Raw genomic sequence first — 23231 nt, forward strand, 5'->3', positions numbered from 1 at the left:
TGGCAACTGAACTGAGACCAGACTGCTTATTTCCTCCTCGCAGAGACAGCAGGAATGGCTACATGGATATGAGGCCTTCTGTCGCTGGTGTCCTGCCCAATGGCTTCTTCTCAGAGAAGAGACGCTCGATACGCAAAGCAGGCAAGACATCCACTTTTATATTCATTGATAATTATCATATACAGTACCAGTCAAAAGTTTGGACACACCTACTCATTCAAGGGTTTTTCTTTATTTGTACAATTTTCTACATTGTAAAATAATGGAATTATGTAGTAACCAAAGAAGTGTTAAACAAATCAAAATATATTTTATATTTGAGATTCTTCAAAGTAGCCACCCTTTGCCTTGATGACAGCTTTGTACACTCTTGGCATTTTCTCAGCCAGCTTCATGAGGTAGTCACCTGGAATGCACTTTTTAAAAGTTAATTTGTGGAATTTCTTTCTTTCTTGATGCGTTTGAGCCAATCAGTTGTGTTGTGACAAGGTAGGGGTGGTATACAGAAGATAGCCCTATTTAGTGAAAGATCAAGTCCATATTATGGCAAGAAAAGCTCAAATAAGCAAAGAGAAACGACAGTCCATCATTTTCTTTTTTTTCTTTTTTTTTTTTCCCCCACCTTTATTTAACCAGGTAAGCCAGTTGAGAACAGGTTCTCATTTACAACTGCGACCTGGCCAAGATAAAGCAAAGCAGTGCAATAAAAACAACACAGAGTTACATATGGGGTAAAAAACATAAAGTCAAAAATACAACAGAAAATATATATACAGTGTGTGCAAATGTAGCAAGTTATGGAGGTAAGGCAATAAATAGGCTATAGTGCAAAATAATTACAATAGTATTAACACTGGAATGCTAGATGTGCAAGAGATGATGTGCAAATAGAGATACTGGGGTGCAAAAGAGCAAAATAAATAACAATATAGGGATGAGGTAGTTGGGTGGGCTAATTTCAGATGGGCTGTGTACAGGTGCAGTGATCGGTAAGGTGCTCTGACAACTGATGCTTAAAGTTATTGAGGGAGATAAGAGTCTCCAGCTTCAGAGAATTTTGCAATTCGTTCCAGTCATTGGCAGCAGAGAACTGGAAGGAATGGCGGCCAAAGGAGGTGTTGGCTTTGGGAATGACCAGTGAGATATACCTGCTGGAGCGCAGACTACGGGTGGGTGCTGCTATGGTGACCAATGAGCTAAGATAAGGCGGGGATTTGCCTAGCAGTGATTTATAGATGGCCTGGAGCCAGTGGGTTTGATGACGAACATGTAGTGAGGACCAGCCAACAAGAGCGTACAGGTCACAGTGGTGGGTAGTGTATGGGGCTTTGGAGACAAAACGGATGGCACTGTGATAGACTACATCCAATTTGCTGAGTAGAGTGTTGGAGGCTATTTTGTAAATGACATCGCGAAGTCAAGGATCGGTAGGATAGTCAGTTTTACGAGGGCATGTTTGGCAGCATGAGTGAAGGAGGCTTTGTTGCGAAATAGGAAGCCGATTCTAGATTTAACTTTGGATTGGAGATTCTTTATGTGAGTCTGGAAGTTGAGTTTACAGTCTAACCAGACACCTAGGTATTTGTAGTTGTCCACATACTCTAGGTCAGACCCGTCGAGAGTGGTGATTCTAGTCGGGTGGGCGGGTGCCAGCAGCGTTCGATTGAAAAGCATGCATTTAGTTTTACTAGTGTTTAAGAGCAGTTGGAGGCTACTGAAGGAGTGTTGTATGGCATTGAAGCTCGTTTGGAGGTTTGTTAATACAGTGTCCAATGAAGGGCCAGATGTATACAAAATGGTGTCGTCTGCGTAGAGGTGGATCTGAGAGTCACCAGCAGCAAGAGCGACATCATTGATATACACGGAGAAAAGTGTCGGCCCGAGAATTGAACCCTGTGGCACCCCCATAGAGACTGCCATAGGTCCAGACAACAGGCCCTCCGATTTGACACACTGAACTCTATCTGAGAAGTAGTTGGTGAACTAGGCGAGGCAGTCATTTGAGAAACCAAGGCTATTTAGTCTGCCAATAAGAATGCGGTGGTTGACAGAGTCGAAAGCCTTGGCCAGGTCGATGAAGACGGCTGCACAGTACTGTCTATTATCAATCGCGGTTATAATATCGTTTAGGACCTTGAGCGTGGCTGAAGTGCACCCATGACCAGCTCGGAAACCGGATTGCATAGCGGAGAAGGTACGGTGGTATTCGAAATGGTCGGTGATCTGTTTGTTAACTTGGCTTTCAAATACTTTCGAAAGGCAGGGCAGGATGGATATAGGTCTGTAGCAGTTTGGATCTAGAGTGTCACCCCCTTTGAAGAGGGGGATGACCGCGGCAGCTTTCCAATCTCTGGGGATCTCAGACGTTATGAAAGAGAGGTTGAACAGACTAGTAATAGGGGTTGCGACAATTTCGGCGGCTAGTTTTAGAAAGAAAGGGTCCAGATTGTCTAGCCCAGCTGATTTGTAAGGGTCCAGATTTTGCAGCGCTTTCAAAACATCAGCTGTCTGAATTTGTGTGAAGGAGAAGCGGGGGGGGCATGGGCAAGTTGCAGCAGAGGGTGCAGAGTTGGTGGCCGGGGTAGTGGTAGCCAGATGGAAAGCATGGCCAGCTGTAGCAAAATGCTTGTTGAAATTCTCGATTATTGTAGATTTATCGGTGGTGATAGTGTTTCCTAGCCTCAGTGCAGTGGGCAGCTGGGAGGAAGTGCTCTTATTCTCCATGGACTTTACAGTGTCCCAAAACTTTTTGGAGTTATTGCTACAGGATGCAAATTTCTGTTTGAAAAAGTTAGCCTTTGCTTTCCTGACTGCTTGTGTATATTGGTTACTTTAAAACATGAAGGTCAGTCAATACGGAACATTTCAAGAACTTTTAAAGTTTCTTCAAGTGCAGTTGCAAAAACCATCAAGCACAATGATGAAACTGGCTCTCATGAGGACCGCCACAGGAAAGGAAGACCCAGAGTTACCTCTGCTGCAGAGGATAAGTTCATTAGAGTTATCAGCCTCAGAAATTGCAGCCCAAATAAATGCTTCACAGAGTTCAAGTAACAGACACATCTCAACATCAACTGTTCAGAGGAGACTGCGAGAATCAGACCTTCATAGTCGAATTGCTGCAAAGAAACCACTACTAAAGGACACCAATAATAAGAAATGACTTGCTTGGGCTAAGAAACATGAGCAATGGACATTAGACCCGTGGAAATCTGTCATTTGGTCTGATGAGTCCAAATTTGAGATTTTTGGTTCCAACCACCGTGTCTTTGTGAGACGCAGAGTAGGTGAACGGATGACCTCCGCATGTGTGGTTCCCACTGTGAAGCATGGAGGAGGAGTTGTGATGGTGTGGGGGTGCTTTGCTGGTGACACTGTCTGTGATTTATTTAGAATTCAAGGCACACTTAACCAGCATGTCTACCACAGCATTATGCAGCGATACGCCACCCCATCTGGTTTGCGCTTAGTGGGACTATCATTTGTTTTTCAAAAGGACAATGACCCAAAACAAACTTCCAGGCTGTGTAAGGGCTATTTGACCAATAAGGAGAGTGATGGAGTGCTGCATCAGATGACCTGGCCTCCACAATCCCCCGACCTCAACCAAATCGAGATGAGTTGGTGTCACGGATTCAGCCGAGGCTGCCCCTCCTCCTTGCTCGGGCAGGCTTCGGCGTTTGTCGTCACCGGAGTACTAGCTGCTACCAATCCATGCATCTTTGTTCGACTTGTTTTGTCTTAATTGGTCACACCTGTTTCCCATCATGTAGTTATGTCTTCCCTATTTAACCCTCTGTCTCACACTGTGTGTTGTGCGTGTTTGTTCATGTTTTGGTTGTCGTTAGTGTGCAGGTTTGTTCCCTCCCTGCGTGGAGGTTGTTGTTCATTATTTTACCTACGAGTAAAGTACGCCTTTTGATTAGCTCTGTGTCCTGCGCCTGACTTCGCCTACCGCATTACACTGACGCCTTGACAGAAACACGCACCATAACATGGAGTCAGCAGGTACAGCAATGCCAGCCGGATCGATGGAGGAACGCGTCCAACAACAAGCGGCCATGATCCAGGCTCTCGGCACCGCTATGGAACGAGTAGTTAATACTATGGAGCGATGGGAGAGTGGAGGTATCCCTATACCTCCTTCCATTACACCACCACCTACAGCGATGTCCATCTCTTCACCATCTGGGTCCAGTGGGATTCGGCTCTCGCCCCCGAGGGCTTATGACGGTACAGCTGCCGGGTGTCAGGGTTTTCTGCTCCAGGTAGAGCTCTACCTGGCAACCATCCACCCGGCTCCCTCGGGATACGAGAGCGTGTCCGCCCTCATCTCCTGTCTGTCCGGTAAAGCGCTGGAGTGGGCCAACGCCGAGTGAGGGGGAATAGACGCCGCAACTGTAAGCTATGCGGAATTTACCCGCCGCTTTAGGGCGCTATTCGATCATCCACCAGAGGGGAGAGTGGCGGGTGAGTGTCTATTCCACCTCAGACAGGGGAAGAGGAGCGCGCAGGATTTTGCGCTGGACTTTCGGACTCTGGCTGCCAGCGCAGGATAGAATGAGAGGGCCCTCATCGACCACTACCGTTGCAGATTAAGGGAGGACGTTCGTCGGGAATTGGCCTGCAGGGACACCAACCTAAACCTGGACCAACTGGTGGATATGTCAATCTGACTGGATAACCTATTGGCCACCCGTGGACGTCCAGATCAGGGGCCGTCCATTCCATCCCCCAGCACCTCCGACCCTACCCTTATGGAGCTCGGAGGTGCTGCTATGAGGGAGACCGGTAGAGGGGCCGTCCCCTGCACCAACTGTGACCGCAGAGGACACACTGCTGGTCGGTGCTGAGGAGGGCCTTCAAGGAGTCGAGGCAGTAGGCAGCGCACTGGTGAACCGTTTCAGGTGAGTAGGCACCCAACTCACCCAGAGCTCCCTGTTGCGCATATGTGTATAAATGTTGTATTTCCCGAGTTTTCTTCTCATTCCCAGCATAAGGCGCTAGTAGATTCAGGCGCAGCTGGGAACTTTATTGATCGTCAGTTTACCCATAGGTTAGGGATTCCTATTGTGTCAGTTGATGTGCTCTTCCCTATACATGCCCTAGATAGTCACCATTTAGGGTCGGGTCTGATTAGGGAGGTCACAGCGCCACTATGGATGAAGACGCAGGAGGGGCATGAGGAAATAATTAGTCTATATCTGATTGATTCTCCTGCATTTCCAGTGGTGTTGGGGCTTCCCTGGTTAACTTCTCATGACCCCACTATTTCATGGCAACAGAGGGTTCTCAAGGGATGGTCAAGCCAGTGCTTGGGGAGGTGTGTAGGTGTTTCCGTAGGGGCAACTACGGTGGAAAGTCCAAACCAGGTTCCCACCATACACATTCCGCCTGAATATGCCGATTTGGCTCTCGCCTTCTGTAAAAAGAAGGCGACTCAATTACCACCCCATCAACAGGGGGATTGTGCGATAAACCTCCAGGTAGGCGCTGCGCTTCCCCGAAGTCACACGTATCCTCTGTCACAGGAAGAGACGGCGCCTATGGAAACATATGTCACCGAATCTCTGAGACAAGGATACATTTGGCCGTCCACTTCCCCTGTGTCATCGAGTTTCTTTTTTGTGAAGAAGAAGGATGGTGGCTTACGCCCGTACATTGACTACCGTGGTCTAAATCAGATCACTGTAAAATACAGCTATCCATTACCTCTGATTGCGAGCATGACGGAGTCATTGCACGGGGCGCGCTTCTTCACGAAATTGGATCTCAGGAGCGCGTACAACCTGGTGCGTATCCGGGAGGGAGATGAGTGGACGACGGTATTTAGTACCACCTCGGGGCACTATGAGTACCTCGTCATGCCATACGGTTTGATGAATGCTCCTTCAGTCTTCCAATCTTTTGTTGATGAGATTTACAGGGACCTGCATGGACAGGGTGTAGTGGTGTATATTGATGACATTCTCCTATACTCCGCTACACAGGCCGAGCATATGTCCCTGGTGTGTCAGGTGCTTGGTCGACTGTTGGAGCATGACCTGTATGTGAAGGCGGAGAAATGTCTGTTCTTCCAAGAATCCATCTCCTTCCTAGGACACCGCCTGTCCGCGTCAGGTGTGGAGATGGAGATTGACCGCATTTCGGCTGTGCGTAATTGGCCGACTCCAACCACGGTGAAGGAGGTGCAGCGATTCTTGGGTTTTGCCAATTACTACCGGAGGTTTATTCAGGGCTTTGGTCAGGTAGCGGCTCCCATTACCTCTTTGCTAAAGGGAGGACCGGTGCGTCTACAATGGTCAGCTGAGGTGGACAGGGCTTTTGGGCATCTGAAGGACCTGTTTACTTTGGCTCCGGTGCTGGCTCATCCGGATCCTTCCTTGGCATTCCAGGTTGAGGTGGACGCGTCCGAGGCTGGGATTGTAGCTGTACTGTCTCAGCGCTCGGGTACGCCACCAAAACTCCGCCCCTGTTCTTTCTTTTCTAAGAAGCTCAGTCCGGCGGAGCGCAACTATGATGTGGGGGACCGGGAGCTCTGAAGGTGTGGAGGCATTGGCTTGAGGGGGCTAAACACCCTTTTCTCATTTTGACTGACCATCGTAATCTGGAGTACATCGAGGAGGCTGAACCCTCGTCAGGCAAGGTGGGCCATGTTCTTCACACGTTTTGTGTTTACTCTCACTTACAGACCAGGTTCCCAGAACGGTCATCCTGGCATCGTTCAGACAGTGCACTGTCTTAGTGGGAAGTACTGGTGGCCCACTTTAGCCAAGGACGTGAGAGTTTATGTTTCCTCCTGCTCGGTGTGCGCCCAGTGTAAGGCACCTAGACACCTGCCCAGAGAGAAATTACAACCCCTACCTGTTCCACAACGGCCGTGGTCCCACCTATCAGTGGATTTTGTGACGGACCTTCCCCCCTCACAAGGGAACACCACGATCCTGGTCGTTGTGGATCGGTTTTCCATGTCCTACCGTCTCATTCCTATGCCAGGTCTCCCTACAGCCCTACAAACTGCTGAGGCCCTGTTTACACACGTCTTCCGGCACTACGGGGTACCTGAGGATATTGTGTCGGATCGGGGTCCCCAGTTCACCTCAAGGGTCTGGAGGGCGTTCATGGAACGTCTGGGGTTCTCGATTAGCCTTACCTCAGGTTTTCACCCCGAGAGTAATGGGCAGGTGGAAAGAGTTAACCAGGATGTGGGTAGGTTTCTGAGGTCCTATTGCCAGGACCAGCAGGGGGAGTGGTCGGGTTATATCCCCTGGGCAGAGATGGCCCAAAGCTCACTCCGCCACTCCTCTACTAACCTTACGGCTTTCCAGTGTGTGTTAGGTTATCAGCCGGTCCTGGCACCTTGGCATCAGAGCCAGATCGAGGCTCCTGCGGTGGATGAGTGGTTTCGGCACTCAGAAGAGACCTGGAACGCTGCTCATGTACACCTGCAGTGGGCAATCAGGCGACAAAAGGCGAGCGCCGATCGGCACCGCAGTGAGGCCCCGGTGTATGCACCGGGGGACCGGGTCTGGCTCTCGACCCGAAACCTGCCCCTTCGCCTGCCCTGCCGGAAGCTGGGTCGGCGGTTTGTGGGGCCATTTAAAGTCCTGAGGAGATTGAACAAGGTTTGTTATAGGTTACAGCTTCCTATTAATTACCGTATTAACCCCTCGTTCCATGTGTCTCTCCTCAGGCCGGTAGTGTGGTAGAAATATTTGACTCAAAAGTAGTCAACTCAAAAATATCTCTCAAGAAACTGGAGCTTGTGAATCCAAAAATTAGACTTTTATCTAATAACAAAAGCCGAGCAGTTCCATCGAACAACTGTCTCTCTTTGGCTTAGAGATCCCTTTTATACACACACAAATGCACAAACATGCTTACATGGCATACACAGTTACTCCCCTTATGACAAATTCCTAACCTATTTTAGTTATGCGCCACCCTTCTCTTTCAACGTCCAGCTGTCACACATGGTCCACTCCAAAAGGTCATGAATGCTTTTTCTATATGAAGCCTCTCATTCTATTAGTTGCGAGGCTCAGGCCCTTTGTTAAAAAAGAATATACATACTGTACATTCATTTAAAGCACAGTTACATACTGCATTGGCTATATTCCTTATTTAAGCATGCATCTGGATTATAAAATATCAAACATGTTTATTATATTTTACCTTTGGCATCTCCCTACATTTGCCTTAATGATACATAAAATATGTCTATAGTAGTAGCTGGTCCACTCCAGGAGTCTGAGGTACGGGAGGTTCCTCCGCCCCCACTGTACATCGAGGGGGCTCCGGCGTACTCGGTCCGTTCCATCTTGGATTCGAGGCGTTGGGTGGGGGGCCTGCAGTATCTCATGAAGTGGGAGGGGTACGGTCCGGAGGAACGGTGCTGGGTCCCTAGGAGGGACATCCTCGTTCCCTCCATGTTGCGGGATTTCCACCAGAGTCATCCGACTTGCCCTGCTCCGCGTCCTCCTGGGCGTCCCAGAGGCCGGGGTCGGCGCACGGCCGAAGCCGCGCGTCAAGGGGGGTACTGTCACGGATTCAGCCGAGGCTGCCCCTCCTCCTTGCTCGGGCAGGCTTCGGCGTTCATCGTCACCGGAGTACTAGCTGCTACCGATCCATGTATCTTTGTTCGACTTGTTTTGTCTTAATTGGTCACACCTGTTTCCCATCATGTAGTTATGTCTTCCCTATTTAACCCTCTGTCTCACACTGTGTGTTGTGCGTGTTTGTTCATGTTTTGGTTGTCGTTAGTGTGCAGGTTTGTTCCCTCCCTGCGTGGAGGTTGTTGTTCATTCTTTTACCTACGAGTAAAGTACGCCTTTTGATTAGCTCTGTGTCCTGCGCCTGACTTCGCCTACCGCATTACACTGACGCCTTGACAGTTGGACCACAGAGTGAAGGAAAAGCAGCCAACAAGTGCTCAGCAAATGTGGGAACTCCTTCAAGACTGTTGACTGTTGACAAAGCATTCCTCATGATGCTGGTATTCTACAATGTAGAAAATAGTAAAAGAAAAACCCTTGAATGAGTAGGTGTGTCCAAACTTATGACTGGTACTGTATATCATTTTAGAGAGCTAATTTATACAACCTGCAATATCTCCCTCTATACATAGTTAAGCTTCCTTAATAGACAATGTTGCTCCCTCTATGCATCTCTCTAATTATCTTGCTCTATTGCTATGTTTCTCTCAGGTGGTTCCAGTAGTGAGCCTGATGTTGTGAGTGAGATGCTCCATGAGGACAGTCTCTCTCTGGACACTGAGGATCTGCTCAGCTTCTCCTATCAAGTGGCCAAAGGCATGGACTTCCTGGCTTCCAAAAATGTAAGCCCTTAATTTCCTCACAGAAGCTCTCCTCTCCTAATATAGCTCCTGAAAGCCCTCACCACTAGCTATTCAAAACAACAGGTCTATTTTCACTCTGCAATTAAATCCAGATAGTTAAATCCATGATGGTAGATCATGTAAATTTCCAACCATTCTCTAAATATTTTCATTCTGTAAGTACTGTACATTCATGTAGACCAAGAAAAGCACTCTTTCCACTGGTATTGTTTGTTCTATGTATCAGATTACATTTAGACACACACTAAGCTGCACACACACACATTAGTTCCATCTTCTTTATTGCCAAACGCTGCCAGGGTCACATTGCCATAGCTGGTCAACAGGTCCAGAATGCATGTTTGAGCATGCTGCTGAAAGATGTATAAGCCTTTAAGGCAAGCGGACACCAGACTCCAGCCAAGCTCTGTATCAATCAGTGTGTGTGAAACAGATTAGGGGAAGGAAATTTACTGTCACAATTTATTAGTAGTGTTTAACTGTGTTATGTTATCTTATGTTACCTTATGTTATCTTATTACATTACATTATGTTTTATTATTTGTGTGTGTGTGTTCAGTGCATCCACAGAGACCTGGCTGCCCGGAACATTCTGCTGACCCAGGGGCGAGTGGCAAAGATCTGTGACTTCGGCCTGGCCCGTGACATCACTACAGACTCCAACTATGTAGTCAAAGGCAATGTAAGTCTGGCCCATCACTCACTACTGGAGATCTCAATGTGAGTTATAGATACAGCCATGGATATTTAGCAGTGAAAACCATCAATGGAATAGTCAAGCACAGGCACAGTATTTATATAAAGTCTCTCAAAACCAGTGTCAGCTATGAGCCTGGGGGCATGATGGGATAGTACTGGATGTCCAATTCCATGGCATGTGAAGTACAGTATGTATGTACACTGAGTGTACAAAACATGCTCTTTCCATGACATAGACTGACCAGGTGAATCCAGGTGAAAGCTATGATCCCTTATTGATGTCACTTGCTAAATACACCTCAATCGGTGTAGATGAAGGGGAGGAGACCGGTTAAATAATTATTTTAAAGCCTTGAGACAATTGAGACATCGATTGTGTATGTGTGCCATTCAGAGGGTGAATGGGCAAGACAAAATATTGAAGTGCCTTTGAAAGGGGTATGGTACGTGCCAGGCGCAACGGTTTGAGTGTCAAGAACTGCAATGCTGCTGGGTTTTTCAGACTCAACAGTTTCCTGTGTGTATCAAGAATGGTCCACCACTCAAAGGACATCCAACGAACTTGACACAACTGTGGGAAGCATTGGAGTCAATATGGGCCAGCATCCCTGTGGAACGCTTTCGACACCTTGTAGAGTCTATGCCCCGACGAATTGAGACTGTTCTGAGTTTAAAACTCAATATTAGGAAGGTGTTCCTAATGTTTTTTTTTACACTCAGTGTATATCTGATGGATCTGACATTGTGTAATGTGCACTCTGACAAGTGTGTGTTTATGAATTCCTTTATTCAAGATTAATCAACAGCATCTGCAATCATTATTTGCTCTCTCTGGTTCTCCACCCTTCACAGCTGTAGACAGCTGAAGTGATGGAGATGATGGATTACTTCAAGGATGTCAAGAGATTTGCTTTGATGCATTTTCTGAATACATGAAGTGCATCTGATGTATTAGACTGGTTGTGATGGTTTGTGTTCCATGCAGGCTCGCCTCCCAGTCAAGTGGATGTCTCCGGAGAGCATCTTTGAGTGTGTGTACACATTTGAGAGTGACGTGTGGTCCTATGGCATCTTGCTCTGGGAAATCTTCTCACTCGGTACATATGTCCACATTATCCTCTCTGTGTGTGTGTGTGTGTGTGTGTGTGTCCATGTTTGCGAGTGCCTGTCCGTGTTTGTGTTTTCATTGATTTTTATTATCTTATTTTCTACATGGCCTACAGGAAGCAGTCCATATCCTGGGATGCCTGTGGACTCAAAGTTCTACAAAATGATTAAGGAAGGATATAGAATGGATGCACCAGAGTATGCACCGAGTGAAATGTGAGTGTGTGAGTGAGTGTGTGTGCGTGTGTGTGTGTGTGTGTGTGTGCGTGTGTGTGTGTGTGCGTGCGTGTGCGTGCGTGCGTGTGAGTGCGTGCGTGTGTGTGCGTGTGTGTGTGCGCGTGTGAGTGCGTGTGTGTGCGTGTGAGTGCGTGTGTGTGTGTCTAAGTATCTTGAGAAAGAGAAAGAGAGTAGGAGTGTGTGGGTGTACTATGCAGGGGTGTGAATATGTGGGATTTAAGCAGATTGCAGATTTTATTACTTTCACCATAAACTTCACCATAAAAGCTACATTATTATTGAATGCGTTATTAGACGTTAGCTACATACATTCCATTTTCAGAAGGCTACACTTAGAGAAAAGCATGTAAAGTATGTTAAGTGTCATTTTGTAAGAGAGGGGGGAGAGATAAGGGAGGTAACAGGTGTATGTGCTTGGTGCCATGCTTGCGTCTGTGCTAAATATGTGTGTTGTGGTTTCAGGTATGAGATAATGAAGTCGTGCTGGGACTCGAACCCCTTTAAGAGACACTCCTTCAGCAAGGTGGTGGAGAGGATCGAACAACAGCTGTCAGACACCACCAAACACGTAGGTCACAGAACTCCTCTAACCTGCTTGTTTACAAATGTTGACAGACTATGGATTTAAGGTATTCACTAGAGTTTACCAGCAGTAAATTCCATAATCCATATTCTTGAGATTTCTTTTTTTTAAGTACCAAAAGGTCCCACCTTGAGATGTTGCTGTATTTAATAGTAGCAAACTACTATACAAATTCAATAAAATATTACCTTCCATCATGTTGTAGTAACGTCCCACTGGGCACACACTGGTTGAATCAACGTTGAACCAACGTGGAATAGACATTGAGTTGACATCTGTGCCCAGTGGCGTCAGCCTACTGCCCTAGCCTTTTGTAAGGGCATGGTTGAAGAATGTGAGTCCTCTAACTCTGTCTCCCCACCTCTCTTTGAAAAAACCTGACAGAAGTGCTGCCTTTTAAAATACCACCTAACAATCAGAGTTCCAACCGCTGAACACTGCTGACCAGTCATCTGATAAGGCCATTCCAGCTGGTTGGGAGGCAGGTCACAGACTGTTAGAAGGACTGATCTAGTTGTTTTGACTGAGTTAATATGTTACCTTTGATCTCCCTGAGGCCCCAGGGCGTCACAGGGCCACACTGTAAACCGCAATTTGCTGTCATTACTCAAATATTTTGAGGAAACCCGTTGCACTTAACCCTCCCGTTGTCCTAGGGTCAAAATGACCCGCCACTGTGTTGAACCAACTTTATTTAATTTTTATATTTTGGGGATCATTTGTGAGAAGGAGGCAGTGAGACTTTAAAGAAAGTACTTACGTAAAGTGATTTTGTAGTCATTACTCAAACCGATGGAGTCACTGTGACCCTGTAGGGGTTGAGTTGTTGAGTTGTATCAGCTTGAACATTTTGAGGAATGGCCCCACTAAGCCATGCCTCCAATATAATTTCCTAGTGTGCCTTGCCTTTTTGCGTGAATTGTAGAATTGCCACCCATGACTGTATTTGTTAGTGACAGAGACCCATGGTTGTTGAATTCGTTCATTTTCAGTCCTGTGGCCTTCACCAAGTAAGTTCCCTAATACAGTGGCCTGAAACTCATGGTTTACAGGCCACATCAGGCCTGCAAGTAGGGTTGAAAAATTCTGGGAAAATCCTGGATTTCCAGGAATCTCCCAGTTGTGATTTCTGGAAAACCTGGGAAATTTACCAGAATTTTGCAACCCTATCTGCAAATCGCTTTATGCTGGCTTGCAAAGTGATGTTTAATTTCTATTCATAATGACTGCCAGGGTTAGGGACAGTATGAGGAGACTACCTAAACCATTTAAACTGTAAGGACCATTTCTGTAACGGGTGCAAAAAATCTAACTAAATTATTGGATTAGTTTAGAAAAATGTATGTTATTTATCTTTGTGTAGCATAAGATTAATCAATCAATCACTCAATGTACATGAACAAACCTGCAGTAGAGCATGCTGGGAAAAAAGTAAATGTGTTATCATAACTTAAGTTGATGGGACCATTTTGTGTAATAATTACTTTTCATTGACTTTGAGTTCAACTTACTACTAGTATTTAAGTTAAAAATGCCTTGGGGTTTACAGTTTACAGGGAGTCCAAACAGAGTACAAAGAACATGTCTGTGGGCTCCCCCCACCCCAGTCAGACTAGCAGTTAACACACACGCCACACACATCATGCGCCACCCACACACACACACACACACACACACACACACACACACACACACACACAGTACCCACTGAACGTCACACGACAGTTAGGAAGTGATGAATAGGATTGATCACTTGTGCCATAATCACCTCTTTCACTGTGTCATGATGACTTACGCCTCTCCTCATGAACTCAGCTCACCTCTCACTCCTGAAATATGCCAGTGAGATCTGATAGAGCGATTTAGCTAACACAGAGCAGGTATTCTCTTCTCACGCCTTCCCCTTCTTTATTTAACCACGCTGCATGTTTCTCACGCAGTAAGCAGAACTGCAATGAAAACACCCCGCCAGCACTACATAGAATATTGTATGAACTCTCTTTCTCTCTGTTTCTCTCCGTTTCTCCCTCTCTCTGTGTAGATTTATCTGAACTTCAGCTCCAGGTTTCCGGTTACAATGGGGCAACAGGTTACCAGCGTGGACCAGGGGACCCAGAATGCCAACGTCCTTCTTCTCAACTCTGTGGGCAGCAGCAACGCCTCCACTCAGCCCCTATTGGCCAGCACCAGCGTTGACATCTTTCTGGGGGAGACGGACACCGGGGTCAGGGTCCACCGGGTGTAAGGCCCCACCCACGATGGCTGCCCCATAAAGTGCCTGTTCAGTGCCGTCCCAAACACCCCACCACACCCTATCCCAACCATATGTGTCTAGCTATTAGCCAACCCCTCCCAACCATATGTCTAGCTATTAGCCTCCCCCTTCAGACAGAGACTTAAAGAAGGATCCTCTCGAAACCTCTGCTCCTGGCCCCCTTAGGGGGTACCATTCCTAGGTCACTACTGTATATCAATTTTGATGTGCTGTTTGAAATGGACACTATAATTTATAGCTCCATAGTAGTGCTATTTTCAGTGGACTTTCTTCAATGTTGCTGTTACCGTATCTTATGCGTTTCATACAATGTTTTTGTTTGTTTCACATTTCCGTTGTCAATGTTTTAAACTGAATTACTATGTTTATTCGTTTTAAATATAGTTATTTTTCTCAAAATAAATCATGTAGCATTTATAATGGTTGAAAGACAATTATCGTTGGAAGTGAAAGTACTTGAAATTGAACATTTTTCTAGATGTCGGCATCATGTAATGAAGCTTTCAGCTGACCTTTTTTCTGTTGCATCTTTTAAGAGTTAATGTTAGTATTATTCCTCACATTCAGTTTTGGTGATTATGTGAAGGAGAGACATTTCTAGGGCCAATGGTTGAAATGATATTCAGTAGGTTTAGTCTCAAAACGTCTCAATCTAATGAACCGATAAGCATGGTACTATGACTTCAGCTTGTAGTTGACGTTCCTGTGTATACAGTGAGGGAAAAAAGTATTTGATCCCCTGCTGATTTTGTACGTTTGCCCACTGACAAAGACATGATCAGTCTATAATTTTAATGGTAGGTTTATTTGAACAGTGAGAGACAGAATAACAACAAAAAAATCCAGAAAAACGCAGGTCAAAAATGTTATAAATTGATTTGCATTTTAATGAGGGAAATAAGTATTTGACCTCTGCAAACCATGACTTAGTACTTGATGGCAAAACCCTTGTTGGCAATCACAGAGGTCAGACGTTTCTTGTAGTTGGCCACCAGGTTTGCACACATCTCAGGAGGGATTTTGTTCCACTCCTCTTTGCAGATCTTCTCCAAGTCATTAAGGTTTCGAGGCTGACGTTTGGCAACTCAAACCTTCAGCTCCCTCCACAGATTTTCTATGGGATTAAGGTCTGGAGAGTGGCTAGGCCACTCCAGGACCTTAATGTGCTTCTTCTTGAGCCACTCCTTTGTTTCCTTGGCCGTGTGTTTTGGGTCATTGTCATGCTGGAATGCCCATCCACGACCCATTTTCAATGCCCTGGCTGAGGGAAGGAGGTTCTCACCCAAGATTTGACGGTACATGGCCCCGTCCATCGTCCATTTGATGCGGTGAAGTTGTCTTGTCCCCTTAGCAGAAAAACACCCAAAGCATAATGTTTCCACCTCCATGTTTGACGGTGGGGATGGTGTTCTTGGGGTCATAGGCAGCATTCCTAACGCCAAACACGGCGAGTTGAGTTGATGCCAAAGAGCTTGATTTTGGTCTCATCTGACCGCAACACTTTCACCCAGTTCTCCTCTGAATCATTCAGATGTTCATTGGCAAACTTCAGACGGCCCTGTATATGTGCTTTCTTGAGCAGGGGGACCTTGCGGGCGCTGCAGGATTTCAGTCCTTCACGGCGTAGTGTGTTACCAATTGTTTTCTTGGTGACTATGGTTCCAGCTGCCTTGGGATCATTGACAAGATCCTCCCGTGTAGTTCTGGGCTGATTCCTCACCGTTCTCATGATCATTGCAACTCCACGAGGTGAGATCTTGCATGGAGCCCCAGGCCGAGGGAGATTGACAGTTATTTTGTGTTTCTTCCATTTGCGAATAATCGCACCAACTGTTGTCACCTTCTCACCAAGCTGCTTGGCGATGGTCTTGTAGCCCATTCCAGCCTTGTGTAGGTCTACAATCTGACATCCTTGGAGAGCTCTTTGGTCTTGGCCATGGTGGAGAGTTTGGAATCTGATTGATTGATTGCTTCTGTGAACAGGTGTCTTTTATACAGGTAACAAATTGAGATTAGGAGCACTCCCTTTAACACTCCCGTTGTCCTAGGGTCAAAATGACCCGCCACTGTGTTAAACCAACTTTATTTAATTTTTATATTTTTTGGATCATTTGTGAGAAGGAGGCAGTGATACTTTCTTTAAAGTCTCACTGCCTCCTTCTCACAAATGATCCCCAAAATATAAACATTAAATAAAGTTGGTTCAACACAGTGGCGGGTCATTTTGACCCTAGGACAACGGGAGGGTTAAGAGTGTGCTCCTAATCTCAGCTCGTTACCTGTATAAAACACACCTGGGAGCCAGAAATCTTTCTGATTGAGAGGGGGTCAAATACTTATTTCCCTCATTAAAATGAAAATCAATTTAAAACATTTTTTACATGCATCTTTCTGGATTTTTTTGTTGTTATTCTGTCTCTCACTGTTCAAATAAACCTACCATTAAAATTATAGACTGATCATTTCTTTGTCAGTGGGCAAACGTACAAAATCAGCAGGGGATCAAATACTTTTTTCCCTCACTGTATGTGTATATATTGACCTTGTGTATGACTAGTAATAAGTGTATGATGTGGGAGGTAGCATTAGCTTAGATTCAGCAAAGGTTGCTTGCTGGAGAATCCTTGTAAATATGTAAATATGTTGCTTGTGTCAGCACCTCTTCTATCCTTTACAGTATATGTGACCCTTGTTTACATGTGTCATCAGACAGGTATTGCCGTATCACTGTGGGGTGTCTTTAGTATAAAAACTGTCACCAAAGATGGGGAAGGTTCAAACAGGGCATGGTTATGATAAGCATACTGTATAAGGGAAAGGGTGATTAGCCAGTGGATGCTTTCTACTCATGCAGATTGTTAAAGAAGGCTCTCTGTTTTGAGGTAAAAAGCCAATGATGCTCGTTTCAAATGCCAATGTGGAGCTTGCAGAACAAACCAACAACCAATAACTGTTCTGAGAAAAAGCCAATGGGAAAAATGCTGCTCAGATGAACAGCCAATTGAAATTTAGATGTGAAAGTTAGATGTTAGAGGTGTCTAATCAAACAAGGCTGTGACATGTCTTATAGCTCCCTACAGTCCTGTGGGCAGTACCCTCAGTGCTCCCATCCCAGCCATCAGTAGCTGATTTCTTAGCCTTCCCTCTGCTCTTTGTGTCCAGCTGCTTCCTCTGACGGAAGTGTCACTTCCACCATCTCTCAACCAGAGCTCTGTATCACTTCAGACTCCCATCACTAGGACTTCCCTCTTCCCACACTGAGATATTGTTGTGAAGAGCACCTGGAAATGCACGGACTGAAAGTGTGTGCATGTGTGCGTCCCTGTGTCTGCATGTGTAGGTGCCACAGTATGAAATGTAGGAAATTTACCTATCTCACTTTTCAACCCTGTCTCCTTCCCAAAGCTAGCTCTTTGTAAATATGTGTGTGAATACAATGTAAAGTAATGTGGATGCCGTCTTAATGTTTTATTTTTTATTTTTTATTTTCTATTGATATGGTATATTTAATGCACACCTCTGATATGCTGTAATATAAAAAATGTCCTATCACAAATAGATACACAGAGATACATCCACTAAATCTATACTGTACATCTTCTTCTTTGGAGGTAAGCTGCTTGTTTTTCTGTTTTCTTGTGACTACTGAAGACGTCTTTGTTTGGAATTAATGATTCCGTGTGTAGTGTCATTTTCCCCTTGGCTAACCATCGCATGCTGTCTTCTACAAGCAAGCCAAAACATTTGTTATTTCTTTTCAAATGCTTTTTTATAGCGTTGCCTTAAAAATCTAGTTTGTTTTCAGCCCCAAACAGGAACGCTTCGTACTTTCATGACAAAGGCAAATATTGTCTAATTTGGCTAATTACAAGCGAGGACGAGTAGAGCTGTAGGGCAATAACTCACATCAATGCAATGCTCATTCTACCTTTTGTCCAATGGAATTGGAGACCTCAAAATAGGTAATTACACAGTAATAACATAGTAGTTACATGGTTATATCTGTGTCATTCATCACATTGTTAAAGACAGCACAACCAAAATATTGTCTGATTACCCCTAACAAGTTTACTCTGTAACGGTTGATTATAATATGATGCTTGTTTTATAACTTTTAGGACCTTTGTATTTTTACCCTAATCAAAGAGACGTTTATTTTGTGCATTTTGTTGTATATTTATTTTACAAGAGACAGTTGTTTGTTGTGCAAATTTTCAATGTGTTGCTTTCTCTTGTGTTACTGTAATATAAGTCAAATAAACCCATAAAAAAAGAGTTTTGTTAATCATGATTTGTATTAGAAATATGTGACTTTTCATATGTGTGCAGTTTAGTTAATTTTTGGGACATTACTGTCTTCTCTTTTGATCCAGTTTAATAATGTAGTGGAGTCATTTTATTTAGATTGACATAGATCTGAGGGTCATATTCTCAGCCATCTGTGTCAAGCCTCTGAGCAGGTGATGCCTCAGGTCACTGTGTCAATCCTCTGAGCAGGTGATGCCTCAGGTCACTGTCAATCTCCTCCCCATGGTAGTGTACAGTCATACTAGTGTACAGTCATGGACTGTATCTGTTTTTAAAATCATGTTTCCTGCTCCAGAATGGTCAGGGACTTTGGCTTGGGTCCAACGGGGGACATCTGGCTGTAGGGGAACGCCGCAAGGACAGTGGCTCGTCCAGCAGGCCAGGCCGGTGGACGGACAGACAGAGGGGCCTTGTGCGTGTTACTGTGTGGGCTGAGCCCATTGTTCTAGCATCTATCTGATAAGAGGGACAGGAAATCCCACCATTGAAGCAGAGTGGTTGAATGAATACGTTTGTGAGACAGAGTGGTCGCTTAAAGTAAAGAGCAGCTGAGAGAGGGAGAATAATATTTTCTGTAATATTTCATGACATTATTTGAAGATCATTGCGAGACTGGACTTTGACGGGAAAAGCTAGTTACCATTGTGCTACTGTACTGTTGGTCTGATATGAAATGTACTGCAACAACGGTGATCAAATTAAGATCCTACATCTGTATATGGCCCAGTTGGGATTTTCATACGTTATTACTCTCACAATACAGTCCAATTAGGCACAGTGTATTGCACCCTTCTTTTTTCTTTCTCTATTCCTCTCCCTTCTCACCCTCTGTCTCTCCATAAGGGTAGAATTCTGGCCAGGTCCTCATTCCAGCACAATAGTCTAATTTGTTTTCTAATAGCCTCAGGCAAATGATACTTCTTCCAAGATGGAAAAACAATCACCCAATTGTATCATGGTAGTTCCATTGCTTTTTCTCTAGCATGATCTAGTTACAAGGGCCAAGTGCCAACACATGACACAATATGTCAATAATACACATGATATGGTATGTGTGTGCGTATTTACGTGTGTTTGCATGCAGGTGTGCGATTGTGCGTGCATGTGTTCATGCTTACGTGTGTATTTGTGTGTTCTTTAAAAAATTCCCCTGAATATTGTGTTTTGTCTGCAAATTTTGCAGTGAAAATGTGGGGCTTTATTTATATAGTATATATTTTTGTGTTGTGCTCCTTTAGTAAAAGTGTGGTGAGTGTGGTGAAAGGAGTCAGGCACAGGAGGGTAATCACAGAATACAGAGTTTATTCCTTCGTTGACACACAAATACGCTCCAATAGCGATCAACGAAACAGGCACAGGGGAAACAAACATCCCTGGCAATTACACTGTAACGGAATCCAATAATACATAGGCACAGGGGGGAAATCTACCCTGGCAACACAATGTTATGAGTAGCTCCACCGAGCTACATACTCTCACAATTAACAATCACCCACAAGGACAAGGAGGCAGAGGGAAAACTTATACACACACTAATTAGGGGATTAGAACCAGGTGTGTGTGATTGACAAGACAATTGTGATGATGATTGGGGCGGCAGTGGTTAGTACTCCGGTGACGACGAACGCCGAAGCCTGCCCGAACAAGGAGGGGAGGCAGCCTCGGCCGAAGTCGTGACAGTACCCACCCCCCTGTCGACCCCAGCCTCGGGGACAGCCAGGAGGAAGCGGAGCAGGGCAAGCCAGATGGCGATGGTGGAAATCCCGCAACAGGGAGGGATCGAGGATATCCCTCACCGGGACCCAGCACCATTCCTCTGGACCGTACCCCTCCCACTCCACGAGGTACTGAAGGCCCTCCACCCAACGCCTCGAAGCCCCCTCGATGTCCAGAGGAGGTGGAGGAACCTCCCGCACCTCAGACTCCTGGAGCGGACCAACCACCACCGGCCTGAGGAGAGACACATGAAACGAGGGGTTAATACGGTAATTGGGGGGAGTAACAACCTATACGTAACCTCGTTGATTCTCCTCAGGACTTTGAACGGCCCCTCAAACCGCGGGCTCAGCTTCCGGCAGGGCAGGCGGAGGGGCAGATTCCGGGTCGAGAGCCAGACCCGATCCCCCGGTATGAAGACCGGGGCCTCACTGCGATGGCGGTCAGTGTTGGCCTTCTAACGACGCACGGCGCGCTGGAGGTGAACGTGGGCAGCGTCCCACGTCTCCTCCGCGCGCCGAAACCAGTCATCCACCGCAGGAGCCTCGGTCTGGCTCTGGTGCCACGGTGCCAGAACCGGTTGTTAACCTAAAACACATTGGAATGGTGTTAGGTTAGTAGAGGAGAGGCGGAGAAAGCTCTGGGCATAATCTTCCCATGGCAGGAACACAGACCACTCCCCCGGCCGGTCCTGGCAGTAGGACCGCAGGAACCTACCCACATCCTGATTTACTCGTTCCACCTGCCCATTTGACTCGGGGTGGAACCCAGAGGTCAGGCTGACCGAGACCCCCAGACATTCATTGAATGCCTTCCAAACCTTGGACGTGAACTGGGGACCTCAGTCGGACACTATATCCTCTGGCACCCCGTAGTGCCGGAAGACGTGAGTGAACAGGGCCTCCGCAGTCTGCAGGGGCGTGGGGAGACCGGGCAGAGGAAGGAGGCAGCAGGACTTGGAGAAGCGGTCCACAACGACCAGGATGGTGGTGTTACCTTGGGAGAGGGGAAGATCAGTCAGAAAATCAATGCTAAGATGAAACCATGGGCGTTGTGGAACTGGTAACGGTTGTAGCTTACCCGCTGGGAGGTGCCTAGGTGCCTTACTCTGGGCGCACACCAAGCAGGAGGAGATGTACACCCTCACGTCCTTAGCCAAGGTAGGCCACCAGTACTTTCCGCTCAAGCAGCGCACTGTACGACCGATACCTGGGTGACCAGAGGAGGTGACGTGTGTGCCCAGAAGATCAGACGATCACAGATAAGAGCAGGCACGTACCGCAGCCCAGCTGGACACTTCGGTGGAGATGGATCTGTGCGTAATGCCCGCTCTATATCCGCGTCCATCGCCCATACTACCGGCGCCACAATGCAGGAGGCCGGGAGTATGGGGGTGTTGTCTCTGGGCCTCTCCTCTGTGTCATACAGCCGGGACAGTGCGTCTACCTTCACGTTCTTCGTACCCGGAATGTATGATAGAGTAAAATCAAACCGGGTGAAGAATAGGGCCCACCTGGCCTGGCGAGGATTCAGCCTCCTCGCTGCCCGGATGTACTCCAGGTTATGGTGGTCCGTCCAGACGAGGAAAGGGTGTTTCGCCCCTTCGAGCCAATGCCTCCACATGGTCAAAGCTTGGACAACAGCCAACAGCTCCCGATCACCAACGTCGTAGTTCTGCTCCGCCGGGCTGAGCTTCTTCGAGAAGAAGGCACAGGGGCGGAGCTTGGGTGGCGTGCCCGAGCGTTGGGACAGGACAGCGCCTATCCCTACCTCGGACGCATCCACCTCCACTACGAACGGTAGTGATGGATCGCGGTGGGCCAGTACCGGAGCTGAGGTGAACAGACCCCGCAGTCTCCTGAAGGCCAGATCCGTCTCAGCAGACCAGCAGAGCCGGGACGGCCCACCCTTCAACAGGGATGTGATGGGAGCTGCGACCTTGCCAAAGCCCCGGATAAACCTTCGGTAGTAGTTGGCAAAGCCAAGGAATCGCTGCACCTCCTTAACCATGGATGAAGTCGGCCAATTACGCATGGCTGAAATGCGATCTCCCTCCATCTCCACACCTGAGGTGGTAATGCGGTATCCGAGGAAGGAGACGGACTGCTGGAAAAACATACGCAATTTTCCAACAGTCTGGCCAGCACTTTGCGAACCAGGGACACATGCTCGGCGCGAGTTGCGGAATACACCAGGATGTCATCGATGTAGACCACTACACCACGACCAAGCATGTCCCGAAACACCTCGTTGACAAAGGACTGGAAGACGGATGGAGCATTCTTCAAACCGTAGGGCATCACCAGGTATTCATAATGCCCCTGTGGTTGTGCTGAATGCCGTCTTCCACTCATCCCCCTCCCGAACACGCACCAGGTTGTACGCACTCCTGAGATCTAGCTTTGTGAAGAAGCGCGCCCCATGCATTGACTTGATCACTGAAGGAATGATGGGGAGAGGATAACTAAATCTAATCGTCTCCTTGTTCAGTGATCGATAATCAATGGACGGGCGCAGACCGCCGTCTTTCTTCTTCACAAAGAAGAAACTCAAGGAGGCGGGTGAAGACGAGGGATGTATGTACCCCTGGCCCAGGGACTCGGAGACGTATGTTTCCATAGCCTCCATTTCAGCCTGCGACAGGGGGTACACATGACTCCTGGGAGGTACAGCGTCTACCCGAAGGTCTATCGCGCTATCCCCCACCCGATGAGGTGGTAATTTAGTAGCACGCATCTTGGAAAATGCATGCGCCAAATTGAGGTATTCGGGGGGAATGCACACGGTGGAGGTACCATCTGGACTTTCCACCGTGGTTGCACCAACGGAAACATCTAGACACCTACCCTGACATTCACGCGACCACCCCGTGAGAGCCCTCTGCGGCCATGAGAAGGTGGGGTTGTGGAGTGCTAGCCAAGGGATACCTAATACCACAGGGAAAGCAG

The 23231-nt window shown here is 46.8% G+C and overlaps 1 protein-coding gene across 2 annotated transcripts in view; it reads left to right on the top strand.

The window, feature by feature from the left end:
* Positions 1-15025, top strand: part of LOC121533962 (mast/stem cell growth factor receptor Kit) — a 47271-nt gene extending 32246 nt beyond the window's left edge. For both annotated transcript variants that reach the window (XM_041840358.2, XM_041840359.2), the window contains exons 15-21: positions 44-141; positions 9207-9337; positions 9918-10040; positions 11043-11154; positions 11281-11380; positions 11864-11969; positions 14026-15025. In XM_041840358.2, coding sequence (XP_041696292.1) covers positions 44-141; positions 9207-9337; positions 9918-10040; positions 11043-11154; positions 11281-11380; positions 11864-11969; positions 14026-14229 — 874 coding nt within the window. In that variant the 3' untranslated portion in view covers positions 14230-15025. The remainder of the gene's footprint in view (positions 1-43; positions 142-9206; positions 9338-9917; positions 10041-11042; positions 11155-11280; positions 11381-11863; positions 11970-14025) is intronic.
* Positions 15026-23231: the final 8206 nt, after the last annotated feature.

This window comes from Coregonus clupeaformis, chromosome 20, assembly GCF_020615455.1.
Source record: "Coregonus clupeaformis isolate EN_2021a chromosome 20, ASM2061545v1, whole genome shotgun sequence".
Lineage (NCBI taxonomy): Eukaryota > Metazoa > Chordata > Actinopteri > Salmoniformes > Salmonidae > Coregonus > Coregonus clupeaformis.